A 13,047-nucleotide genomic window follows, 5' to 3' on the forward strand; every position below is an offset into this window, starting at 1 on the left:
GTGCAGTAATGAAAGTATTATGTGTGCAAACACAATTAATTTACTACACAAATAACTCAACCATCCAACCCTAACAGGGCCTCCCAGAAAAATATACTCTGGAACAATTGTCAAGAACAATGGTAAAGTCAGTTGTCAACAAGATCTACTATAATCAATGGTCAGAATAAATATTGTCATGATATGAGGAGGTTATTTTTCACACCTGCGTGGCCATCTAACACTGGTATGGCATGTAACAGCCAAGTAAATATCGATGGGCATTACTATCATTTGCTACTGGTTGTATTTACAGGTGGAAGACCGTCAAATAAACCCCTTGTCAAAAATATTTCTTAAAAAATGTTTTATCAAAAGGATGTGAATATTACATTGAAACTAACCACAGTATTAACAATACCATCAGGACATTATGAATAATGTTTGCTTTTGGACACATTTACATAATCATTCTTAATTACCCAAAATCGTAACTTGTGCCAAATTCCACAAATAGATCTCAATGCTGTACAAAACAACCTTAGCACTATAACAGCCATAGGTCCATGTTAAGGTATGGAAGCTACGATTAATCACCTTAGCATTAAGGTTTCCTTGTAAAACAGCAGCCTAGTCCAGTACTTTATGATCAACAATGCATCAATAAATGACCGCTTATACATATTATAATATAATTCTTAGAGTATCATCAATATCTGCAAATCAAAACCGTTTTTGTTTTGTTCTTCTATTGTTAAATCACTTTAACACAAAGACTTGTGAGTATAAAGTCAGCCTGGTCCAATAATTTATCACAGACTGACAAGAAATGATGATTTGTGTGAGAGGCATCCTAGAATTTGCTGGTTCGGAGATGACAAAACATTATGGATGATAATCTTAAACTACCATTCATCAATATCGACATTGGATTCTCAGCAGTGTATTTTAAGGGTTTGTTCTACCATTGTTATATTACTATCAACAAACCTTTCCCCGCAGGACATGAGTAGGTCACCAAATATATATACGGTACGTTTTAAACAAGACTGCTTTAATGCAGGCCACATGCAACATGTGGATACTATCAGATGTGTGTACACAGGTACAACCCTTCTCTGTTCAGGCAAAAGTGTCCCCAACAAATGTGTTACCCATTATTCTCAGACATTGTTCTTGTTGTATGTCTGACTAAATATGGACACTGAAAAGTGTACGAAGTTCAGAAACTGTTGATATTAGAAATGTTGTCGTGTTTAGGTCTTACAGATTAAAAACATAATAGCTAACAGATTGTGTTGCAAACTCTGGAATTATGTGGCAAGTTTGCTAAATGTCAAATGTAATTTAAGGACACTATTACAAATTCTATGTCAACACTGACAGGACATGGAGGTCTCTATGTTTGTCATTAAAAGTATACAAAGGTACAAGGTACGTGTTGGGTAAGTATTGCATGTGTGACTTCTTTCAACCTGAGCCACAATCAGGGAAGATGTTGATTATCATATTTCACACAGTAATGAGGGTCCAGCATGCCCCCATAATCAAACTTAAAATAAAGTTTTAAAGCAACAATATACTGCTGAAAATTCGTCCTTGTAGTCAGAGTGTTACCGTCAAACTACAGTTGAAACAATAGAGAGACATCACAGCAGAGTTTATGATAGTTATTTCTTTTCCTGGACATTGCAGTAATGGTCCAATCATTTTGAATATATACTAGTATATATCAGTGATGTGGTAAAGATTGCTAAATTAAAATTGACTTTAAACTTAAATATTTGAGAATATTTCTGACTTTTATTAGAAAATAATTGCCAAAAAGTACTATAAATGAAGACTGATCAACTCACCAACAAATAACACATACCACACTATCAGGGTGGCAAGTCTTGCGTGTGGACCACTAAAAATAAAGGTAACTCTTTTCACAGGTAGAACCAAACTACCCCAATATCCATACATCAGAACTGGACACAGGTATAGGTATGTACAGCATACATAAATCCTGGAAAACTGATGAGATTCGTGAAACAATATGACCCACCTTGACAGGTTCCTCCATTAGGAATCCATAATCAGTGAAATCAGCATACCCTCCATCAGAGAACATACATCAACTCGGGGCTCAGACAGAAAACTAATGGCCAGCACACGGCCATATTACTCTGTTCCTTATTCCAACCCCGAGGGGCTCATTCTGATTAGTGGCAGAACCATTCAAGCATTACCACTGAGAATCTATCATATAGACAAACGACAGGGCAGATCACCACAGGCTATTAACCTGGTATTTATACCTGCATTTGTGCTGAGGTGCAATGACGAGTGGTCCCACAAAAAAGTTCCTGAGGGCAAGGAAGGGTTATTGAGGGAGATAAGTATTGATCTGGTCACCGAGAGATAAGGAGGTCAGAAATTAAGGTAGCCATTAAGGTCAAATATAAAGGGATTGTTCACATTTGTAATACCATCAGGTCACTGGAGCAGTCCTCAAGTCAAACATTCACTGCACCATGCTCTGATCAGTTGCAAAGAGCCTCAAACCCTCTTGTTTTATATGTCTGTTTAAGTCTTTACTCATTTGAGTGAGTGAACGAGTGCATGAGTGAGTGAGTCAGGCTCCGTGACTTCACAGATGCATGCAATTGTTTCCAGTTTTAAGATCAATGTTCATAATGTCAATCACTGGGCTATTTGGTATTATTCAATGATGGACAACATTAAGCTGGAATGTCAAACTGATAAATGCAAAATTAATCAAAAACACCCCACATGCTTCCCGTACTGGGAATAAAACTCTCACTTGACGAGTGAACACTTCAACCACTAGGCTACCTCACTCAAGTCAAATCAGTTTGTGTATGTAGTAACACAGCTAGAAGATCACTCTGTGGAAGTGAATCAATGAAACGAATCTGCTTGGATTACAACACATCCCTCAGGCTTTTGCTCCATAACATGCAATAAATTCTCCTGTAGACATGAAATGATGCAACAGGGAGCAGGAAGACTTCACAATGGTCCTGAAGTAGAAGATGACTAAAGGTCAACTTGGCCACTTGTACAATATTTGCAGGCAGTGATTCATAAAGATCTCAAAGAGTTATCCTTCTTGTTCTCCAAGAAATTCCACTCTGAACCTATTGATCACACCTTTCTCCGTAAGGAGCAGGTAACTACAATCATCTCATTTCTACAGTGTATGAACCTCCTTTTTGGAATTTTGTGTTTCTCATTTAATGGCACAGTAAGCAATATTCCTACAGAATCATCGTCTGTTAATAACCCTGTCTGGACCAGACAATCCTATGACTGATGCATTTGGGTTACGATGACATTCAGTCAACTAGTCATGTCAACAAATGAAATCCACACTCCACTCAAATGCCTCTCACAAAAGCAGTGGATGCTGTGGTAGCCTGGTGTATTCACTCATCACTCTACAGATCTGGGTACAATTTCTGATGTCTACAATGTGAAGATCATTTCTGTTGCTCTCTGCTACAACATTCATTGAAAATTGTGAAAAGTGGCACAAAACTATCTACATCCTCCCTATCAGCGTAAAACAAAGGCTGTACACTTAAAATATCTTCTTCCCTGGTTGATCTTGTTGTGCATTTCATCAGCAAATCAATTTTCAAACATGATATTAACCGAACTGTTATGTATGAGATCTTCTTGTTGTCAACACCACGGATATGGACTGAGTCAGTGACAGGATGGTGGATGGTAATGGCAATTAGGTCAAACAGCATCTGAATCTGTCCCTGTAAAGAAACTGCTCCTTTGCACTGTTTTCCCCACGTGATGACATCATCAGAAAATAAGTGAGATGCGTCGAACATACGACATGGTCAACCTACCTTTGGCTGTGCACACTCTTCCAGCTCAAGGATGCGGAACTCCAGGTCCTCAATCTGCTCTGTCTTCTCTGTCAGGTCCTGCTGGAGGTCGGCGGTCTCACTCTCAAACACTTGTACCTGTAATATGGAGGAGCTGTTTACGACTACTTCAAAGGCACCTGTATTGTGACATCCCTAACACATATGGTGAGAACACAGCTGAATGTTATGAATAAATATGTAAGCTGTAATATCTTCACAATGCTCATTTGATAATCAACAAAATTTACCAGAGACAATGCGAAATAAGAGACATCTGATACAAAATTAGATGTCTCTGATTTGAAATTAGAGAATTCATATTTAAAAAAAACCTCAAACTACAGCCCTGCCTACTTCAATATAAGCCCCTTAATGAATCCGTTAACAGTTAGAAATATAGTGAAAAACAAAAGTACTTGGCGAGCCAGTCAGAAACCATATAAACACTTGCAATGTCTTGGTTGACATTTTTGGGGGGGGCAGCGTGATGTTTTCCTATTTGAATAGCAATGTGCAACTCAAGATTCATATTTCAAAACACTCATTTTATGATTCAATAAATTTCATCATCTTCCAAGGTTGTTCAGGTTATTTACCCGTTGTCTCAGCTCCTCATTGGACATGAAGAACTTTTCCTTCTCCTGGAGCCATTCACAAGCTTCACCCTGGAACAGTCAATGAAGATATGTTGATATGAGGAGGCTGTTACCATCCTCTGCTGCTTCTTCAGCACAAGCTTTCACCTTGGTACATAACCAAGACTTCACAAAACTCAGATGCATCAGTAAACCTCGTTGCACCACCCTTGAGGAAACACAATCCAGTACAGAGTCAACTGCTACATGTGAGGTGTGCAGTCTGGGTGAAGCCCTTCACAATTTATTGACTGACTGAACAGGAAATTGATTTCATCAAATGTTGTATTGAGACTCACACCTCAATTACAAGTGAGGCCTTGTATTTTCATCAAATGTGTCTATTCATACTAGGGATGACGAAAAGGGTTTGGCAACTTGCCCATGATTGGTTGACCGTGTTTTTAGAAAACTTTCAAGATTTTGGGGGCATTGGCTATGCAATCACCTTGATGCTCTTAAACAAAATGTGCAACTTTCTGACTGGTAAGGTGTCAAACATTTTAAAATTTAAAATAGAATCCAATTAAACTGTCTTTTCATAAAACACACCAAACATTGTTCATCATTCCAGAAAAGACTTTTCAGTTTCTAAAAGTCCTTCCATCAGGCTGTCACATAGGTCCCTGATCCAACCCTAACTCAGTTGTGCTAAGGACACTGATTCACTCCACTCACTCACTCACTCTCACATTCACTCGCCTGTCCTGTATCCTGCAACAGTTTCCTTCACTCTCACTCACTCCTTCACTCACTCTCACACTCACTCCTTCACTCTCACACATGGAATGCCCTCACTCCTTCACTCTCACGGGACTCCCTCACTCCTTCACACACACTCATTCTCACTCACTCCTTCACTCTCACTCACTCACTCACTCACACTCACCCACACTCACTCACCTGTCCCGTGTCCTGCAGTAGTTTCTCCAGCTCCTCTATCCGACACTGACTTTTGAACAGATCCATCTCCAGCTGACTCCTCATCTACACAACAACAACAGTCAGTAGTCAGTACATCATGTACTCCAAACACTTGCTTGATCTACTTGTCTCACACGACATAAACCTAGACAGTTCAGCTGGTGTCCCATGGTATGACATCATAAAACTTCCAAGAGTTGTGTCCCTTTCCTGACTTGTTTCAATAGACCTGCTTATGATTCAATAGTGGTGAAATGTAAAGGTTCATGGGATTCAGTCAAGCCACTGATGTGTATGAACTGTATCTTCAGGTAAGTCTTACTTTACATGTTCAGCTGACAAGGTGAAAAAATTCTGACTTCATTTCCATCTTTTTAAATAATTATTTCACATTATGTAAATGTAAAACAATATGTATGTTGCATTTTCAAAAACAGCACTTTCAGATTATAATTAAAATCACATTTCAGGCTTTGACAAAACAGTTAATATAATGAGTACATTAACTACATACAGACAGACCTCGATCAAACCCAAGCGTAGGGAATCCACACTCCCCCCGGAGACGTCACACACCAAGATATACATGAGTGTTTTCTGCAAGCTACAAGACTTGTACAGATAGAGCCATCATCATCAGTTGACCTGTCTGTATCACCTGCGACAGGGTGTATACATGTACTGCTACAGTACAAGCATGTCCTACAAATGTGTACGTGTGCCCTGACATGAGAGTATAACATCCAGCTTGTACAGATTATGATGCTAAACCTGGGCGTGGATGTTGTTGTTATTGATACAAACACAAGTTGGGAGTGAAGGCCAATATCCACAAACAGTACTCTACTGTCACGTGTATTGACATTCACACGTGGAATGGCTCACATGTTTTCTAAATGATCCAGAGATATTTCAACAAGTTCTGCCTGAACTCAGAAACTGTCCTGACCCGACTGAGACATGATGAACATAAAAATTATTTTATGGATCACAAATATTTTATTGATCATATCATGAGTGACTAACTTCTTACTGCTGGTAATATGTTTTGAGCAGGGGGAACCAAAATTTGGCTTCACATATTGCACCCATGAAGGGAATCAAACCCTGATCTTCTCCATTGCTATCCAATGTTTCAACATCTAGACAATTCTACTATCCTCAATGTTGGCATTGTACTATGTCAGTGTAAGACATTTTTCACCCATTGACAATGAATCAAATAACTGTAGACATGCAATCATGTGGTAACTATAGCTCTTATATCACATACCTAATGATACTAGCCAGTGATGCATATGCTATTGATTTTATCCACCAGCACAGGCAGTAACATGCAATGCCTTTCCAGTCACTGCTGATTCCCCCCACCATCCAAATTAAGTACTGAATCTGCATGCTACTTCAAATGCAGACAAAATCTGCACATGACCAATATCTAGCATTTTCCACATGTGAGAGACACATGTGACACTTCTGCAGCAATCAATAAGAAAAGCTAAAGACCCAAATGAGGACTTAATTATAGCCATAACAGACACTTGAGTAATGCTACATGTATATCACCACACCCTAGGATTAGCTACTGCAGACAAGGAAGAGTTATCTCCCTTAAAACACAAATTTTACAAGTTTTGTGAACATGTAAGATGTGAGATTTGAACAATGTGAACTGATATTCAGGACCTGAATATTGTCCATTGATATATATCTGCCAGTTACTATTCAATCTGAAGAACATTACAATCTTTAAATAATTAAAATTATGTTTGTGAACAGGAGCTACAATTTGTTTCTCATCAGAATACTAGTCCTGCTTTTTTTTCTGGTTCATAAATCAGTTTTTGTATACAATCTTCCAGAATATTTCACACTTTAATTTTGCTGACATTTGTAAATAATCATAATAAGCCCCAGGGACTTACCTTGAGTCCTGTATTTGAGGGTCCCTGGGACTTATACTCCTAAGTTTCAGGGGGCCTGGACTATAAAATGGGGGTTCCAGACACTTATTGTTATCATTCATACTATGTTATGATATTGTTGCAATTCAGTTTCTGTTATTGCATTGTGCATCATGATCAACAGAATAATTAAACTGCAAATGATATTATAACCCAGCTAGTTTCAGACTCAGTGATAACTTATTGTTATGAGATCAACATTTTAAAAACAAGTATTTGGACCTTTCCTGCATCCCTGTGGATGCTCTTACCAATTTCGTTGTGTCCGTTAGTTTTATGCACATATGACACAGGAATTTGCATCCTTTAAATCCCTGAAATCCTTTTCAAAAAAGTAAACAAATATTTATGCAAATGTTTTCCTTACCCTATGTCCTTATCACATTTGTTCTTAATGAAGATCCTGATTTCACATCTATCAAAAAATTGTTGGGTGGAAGGGTAGCCTTGTGTTTAGCCTTTGCCCATCATGCTGAAGATCCTGGTTTGATTCCCAACATGGGTACAATGTCTTGAGCTCATAGTGGTGTCTCCAACTTTGATATGGCTAAAAGCATCATAAAACCATAATCACACACTCAGTCACTCACTCACTACATAAATGTGAAGTGATATGTGAGTCGTACCTTGGCCTCCCTCTGTGGGTCGAGCAGACCATCAGTCTGACTCTGCAACAAGGCATGAGACTTCTGCAGCTCCTGGTGTTCACGCATCAACCTCTGATAGTTCTTCTCCACCTCCTCACGTGTCAGCTAAACATATTTAACTCCAGATACATGTCTATACATATGAGAATTAACAACTGGGAGTTAAGGTATGAACAAACACTTTGAGGAGTTGCCTCTCCTAGCAGTACTAGGATCTACTGTTCATGGGTTTATATCACATATTCACTCTGATCTTTTGTCTAACACCACAATCCATATCTTCATAATGGTGTGATATAAGTCTGAGGCATCTAGCACTTCCAGACCAGATACCCTGATGTGAATTTAATAGTTTTCAAAGCAGCAATATATTCGATTCAGTGCCCAAGGCCATTGACATATCAGTGATTTGGTCTGGACAAATGTACTGTGTTTCTGTACTTTGTTCAAGAACAAGTAACTAGATAAAGTTGTGTTCAAAAAGTCAATATTTTTGGGATCATACACTGTATGTGAAGTTCTAAAATTTGAAAACCTGATGATATTATTTTTACTCTGTTGTTTGTTCGAAAACAAGTGACCAGATGAATTAGTGGTCTTCAATAAACAAAACATTTTTTTATGTTGTAGGTGATAATTTGAAAACCTGATGACATTATTTTTTACCTCATCCCAAAGGTCATCATCAGATACCGTCAAGGAAACAGATGACAGCGAGTTCTCTGAGTTTTCTGATCGGCTGTCTTCATCATATCCATAGAAGGTCTCCTTTACTCCCGTACACTGCCAGGACAAAAGAGGTACATGTAACCTGACCAACAAGGAGAAACTTTCAGGCTGTGTCCTCATGTTTCATCACCAATATATACCCACCCCTTTGCTTCCATCCCTTCCAATACACACTCAAACCAACCAGGCACACCCTTATCTCGCTACTGCTATGAACCCTCTCACACACTCATCCCACACCCTCATCTCACTTACCTCCCAGTAGCACAATCCCACCTAGTCAATACCACAACACAGCCATCAAAGATGCACCCTTGTTCATGCTGTTGACCACTGGATGCTTATGGTCTAGACTTGTTTATCTACAACTGCCGCCATATAGCTGGAATATTGCAGAGTGTGGCATGAAACAACCAGCAAATCCCTTCAAACCCCTTTCATGGAATGTGCACACATGCATGCACACACAAACTACCTTCTCTTGCGATCTCATTAACCTTCTTCTCTTCTTCCTGTGTTGTATTAACTCTATTCTTCTGTCTTTTTCCTGAAACAAATGAAAGAATGCTGACTGCCAACATGTCATTATCCTCATGTGAATATGTACTAAAGTCCCTGTCTGTACAGGGCATGTACGAACGTTAATTGACCTGGCTAGCTATTCTTAAAACATTTGTAGCACTACACACTTCTTAAGCCCATTCTTGACACATTGGCTACAATCAAAGTTAAGAATTCTTAGGGCTACAAACGCTTCAAGAACAAGGGCCCAGATCCATTGGACTGCAAAATCTGCCTCTTGCCAGAGGAAGCTATTTAGAATTCTACTGCAGTGCTCCTCTTGCAATATATATGTCCTAGCTACTGATTTTTGCATCATAGCTACTTATTCAACAGGCCTTTTCTAGTCCTAGCTACTTACTGAACAGGCCTTTTTGAGTCCTTCGTACTTTTTCAGCAGGCTTGTTTGTGTGCAGTCTATTGTGTTCTTATTGTAATCTCTATACTCACTGAGCAGGCCTGTTTGAGCGCAGCGATGGATTTGCCCTGCTCTGTGATCTGCTGCTTCATGCCCTCCATCTGCAGCACCTTCTCCTCTGCACAGCTGAGATCACAACGCTCCTGCTGCAGCTGTTTCATCAGCTGTTGACACTTGCGTCTGGAATGTTCATACTGGTGGTTCTGGAACAAAGAGGACACAATGTTCCTACTCGTGGTTCTGGAACACAGAAGACAAAGTATTAACACCGGTGTCTCTGGAACAGAGAGGACACTATGTTCATGCTGGTGGTTCTGGAACAGAGAAGACACAACGTTCATGCTGGTGGTTCTGGAAGAGAGAAGACACAATGTTCATGCTGGTGGTTCTGGAAGAGAGAAGACACAATGTTCATGCCAACAGTTCTGGAAGAGAGAGGACACAATGTTCATGCCAGCGGTTCTGGAACAGAGAGGACACATCATAAAAATAACCTTTATGTGGAATGTCCATCTTCCTGATGGTTCTGGAACTCAGGCCAGTTTGACAATATTTCATTTCCATCCTCATGTCAGTTTCATGTGGTAGGAAAGATGATATCAAGGCAGCTCTAGATACATACCACAGTGAAACCCAGTTACATCAGTGATGCAAACAAACACAAAAACAGCACATACATGGCAAATCTATAATGAATAAGTTTTATTGCACTATGAAAGGATACAACTTTGCCCATCAAATTGCAGCAAGTTAGACAGGTGGGCTACAACACATCACTGGAACAAAATGTGTCTACAGGCTTGTGTTTGTTTTCATGGTGTGTCACATTGAAATCATATATACAAGTTGTCAGGGAGTGGTGGGGTAGCCTAGTGGTTAAAGCCACACAAAAGACCCAGGTCTGATTCTCCACATGGGTACAAAGTGTGAAGAACATTTCTAGTGTCCCCTGCCATGAATACTGCTGGAATACTGCTAAAAGCAGCATAAAACTAAACTCACTCACTCACAACAAGATACCTTGGACCCTATCGACAAAACATTGGTAGAACTATGCCACTTGAAAGCCTATGGGAATTATAGAGCAACAATAGGTCATAACGTTACGAACGCTTTGTGGATCGGGACCTTGGTCCATCTTAACCACACCTGATATTTTCCCTATCTCCAGTCCGAAACTCCGACAAGAAACTGTTTTCTTAACACATTACTGGAATAAAAGTATCTTCAGAACCCCAGCAGACTTGGCAAGGTAGACTGGAAGGTACCACATAGCCTTCCCTGTGTAAACACTATACCTAGTTGTTAGGGGAACAGTGCTGATGGAATGGTGGGAAATACCTGACAGCAGTGTTGGCTGTCTGAACTAGTGATGGGATCAACAAGCCACATTTGCAGTGTATTTGGACGGACTAATTGGCTTGGATTCTTCCGACAAATTTGCTTTTCTTGGCAAAAACTACCTTTTCGATCGTTCAGATAAGAATAATTCCTCATGTCAGAGAGTTGTGGTTGGTTAGGTTCTCTATGGGGGAGAATTTTCTTCCACATCAAACACAACTACTCTTGGCCTGATGTGATCTGAACTGACATAGCAAGTAAATCATGTTTACATAACTATGACAGCCAATGACACCTATACTCATAGAAGTGGCAAAAGCAGCTCCAAGATCAAAAGAAATCTCTTCTAAAACCAGAATCTGGTTTATCCTACCAAATGTGTCATTTGAATGTAATAATGAATCATATGTGATGATACCAAGTATTCGCCAAAACGTGAACATATCCTGCCCTTCAATTTGTGCATTATGGAATGTGTTATCAATTTCATGTGTGACTTAAAATATATCTGTAAGCACTGTGACCGATCAAGTAGGAGTTTTGACAGTTGCACAATTTATGCCAAGATTTTAAAACAATTCCACATACAGTCGAACCCCATTTACTTGGACCCCACATCTGGAAACCCTGCCTTCCAGACAATTTTTATGTGAAACGAAACTTACGTTCATTACTTGTACTCACTTAACCGAATCCCACACTTTGGGGGCCTGATAGTGAATTTTTAAATTATTCCTATAGATTTCCATTGTAAAATGATCCAGTTATCCAGGCGGAGAGATCTGTGCAACGTGCATGTGTCACATCAATACCATTTACCACACGAGTATGTGTGATTTCATTCATAATCTATCGGAAGGCATTTGGTGTAAGTGGATCAAAACACTAGTGACGCGTGTCACTCGGGTTGTTCATTAGGATTTGGCGAGTGTGAGAACATTTCATCAGTAACAAAAACACATGTTAAGTAGGATTAAGGTAAACTACCCTGTAACTGTACTGTATATAATGCTTATAAATCGACACCTGCCATCTGTCGCGATGCAAGTCAAAAATAGCCTGCCACATGATCTAAGTCATGTGATAACGTCCTGAAGTTTACTTTCTGCAGACAGCATAAGTTCATCGCGATGTCATATGCTTTTAGGGCATTTAAAATTAAAAAAAGAATATGCAATTGGCAAAATAGAAACTCTTTGTCATCGATTTATGTTTTTTATCTAACTCTACCCTCTGAAGCTCCACACGCTACACGATTACATCCGACACAACCTGACAAATGGTAACCTGCGTTCCGCCTTGCATGTATTATCGGTACACTTATATGTTATGATGATTCACTGTTATTACTACTGACTGTTGATTTATTGATATACGTACATGAAATGTTTTTGCTTTCACTTAATTTTCACTTTTTCTTGTTTGATCCAGTTAATCGGATGTCTCCAAAACGTGATACCAAAACGTCCAGGGTCGACTGTATATCTTTTTTATTCCACACATTCTGGGTTAAAACATTTATGAGAAAAACTATGCAAGCCTATATCCACACACTGGTCTTATTACACCATAACATACGCTGAGATTATATTTACTCTGCCACAAAGACAAAACATTTTGTCTTTGAAAATGTGAAAGGCAGACAGAAACTAGCCTTGCTCCACTGCTGTACTGAATGGCTTCCATGCATGTACAATGATTCTATTCTTACAGACTAAGTGTGTTAAAATTTTACGTAACATCAGTTTATTTACCAGTACACTAATGGACCCATATTTCCTAGAAATTATCATTAATTAATACTTTTAATTATTAACAAATACATATGAAGTCTAGACAGAAGCATATAATTAAAAAGGAGCCCCACACTTGGGAGTTTGAATGGTCTGGGGGATAAATCTAACTTGCTCTCTTAAGTGCCTGGCATTACAGTAAGTGTTGAGTAAATGGGAAAAT

At 39.1% G+C, this 13,047-nt stretch overlaps 1 protein-coding gene across 6 annotated transcripts in view; it reads right to left on the reverse strand.

Moving 5' to 3' along the window:
- LOC137265338 (golgin subfamily A member 4-like) overlaps positions 1-13,047 on the reverse strand; it is a 135,481-nt gene that overhangs the window by 68,678 nt on the left and 53,756 nt on the right. For all 6 annotated transcript variants that reach the window (XM_067800721.1, XM_067800719.1, XM_067800718.1 and 3 more), the window contains 7 exons: positions 9,783-9,953; positions 9,247-9,318; positions 8,709-8,825; positions 8,022-8,147; positions 5,411-5,494; positions 4,469-4,537; positions 3,852-3,968 (listed from right to left, as the gene is read on the reverse strand). In XM_067800721.1, coding sequence (XP_067656822.1) covers positions 3,852-3,968; positions 4,469-4,537; positions 5,411-5,494; positions 8,022-8,147; positions 8,709-8,825; positions 9,247-9,318; positions 9,783-9,953 — 756 coding nt within the window. The remainder of the gene's footprint in view (positions 1-3,851; positions 3,969-4,468; positions 4,538-5,410; positions 5,495-8,021; positions 8,148-8,708; positions 8,826-9,246; positions 9,319-9,782; positions 9,954-13,047) is intronic.

Source organism: Haliotis asinina, chromosome 15 (assembly GCF_037392515.1).
Source record: "Haliotis asinina isolate JCU_RB_2024 chromosome 15, JCU_Hal_asi_v2, whole genome shotgun sequence".
NCBI lineage: Eukaryota > Metazoa > Mollusca > Gastropoda > Lepetellida > Haliotidae > Haliotis > Haliotis asinina.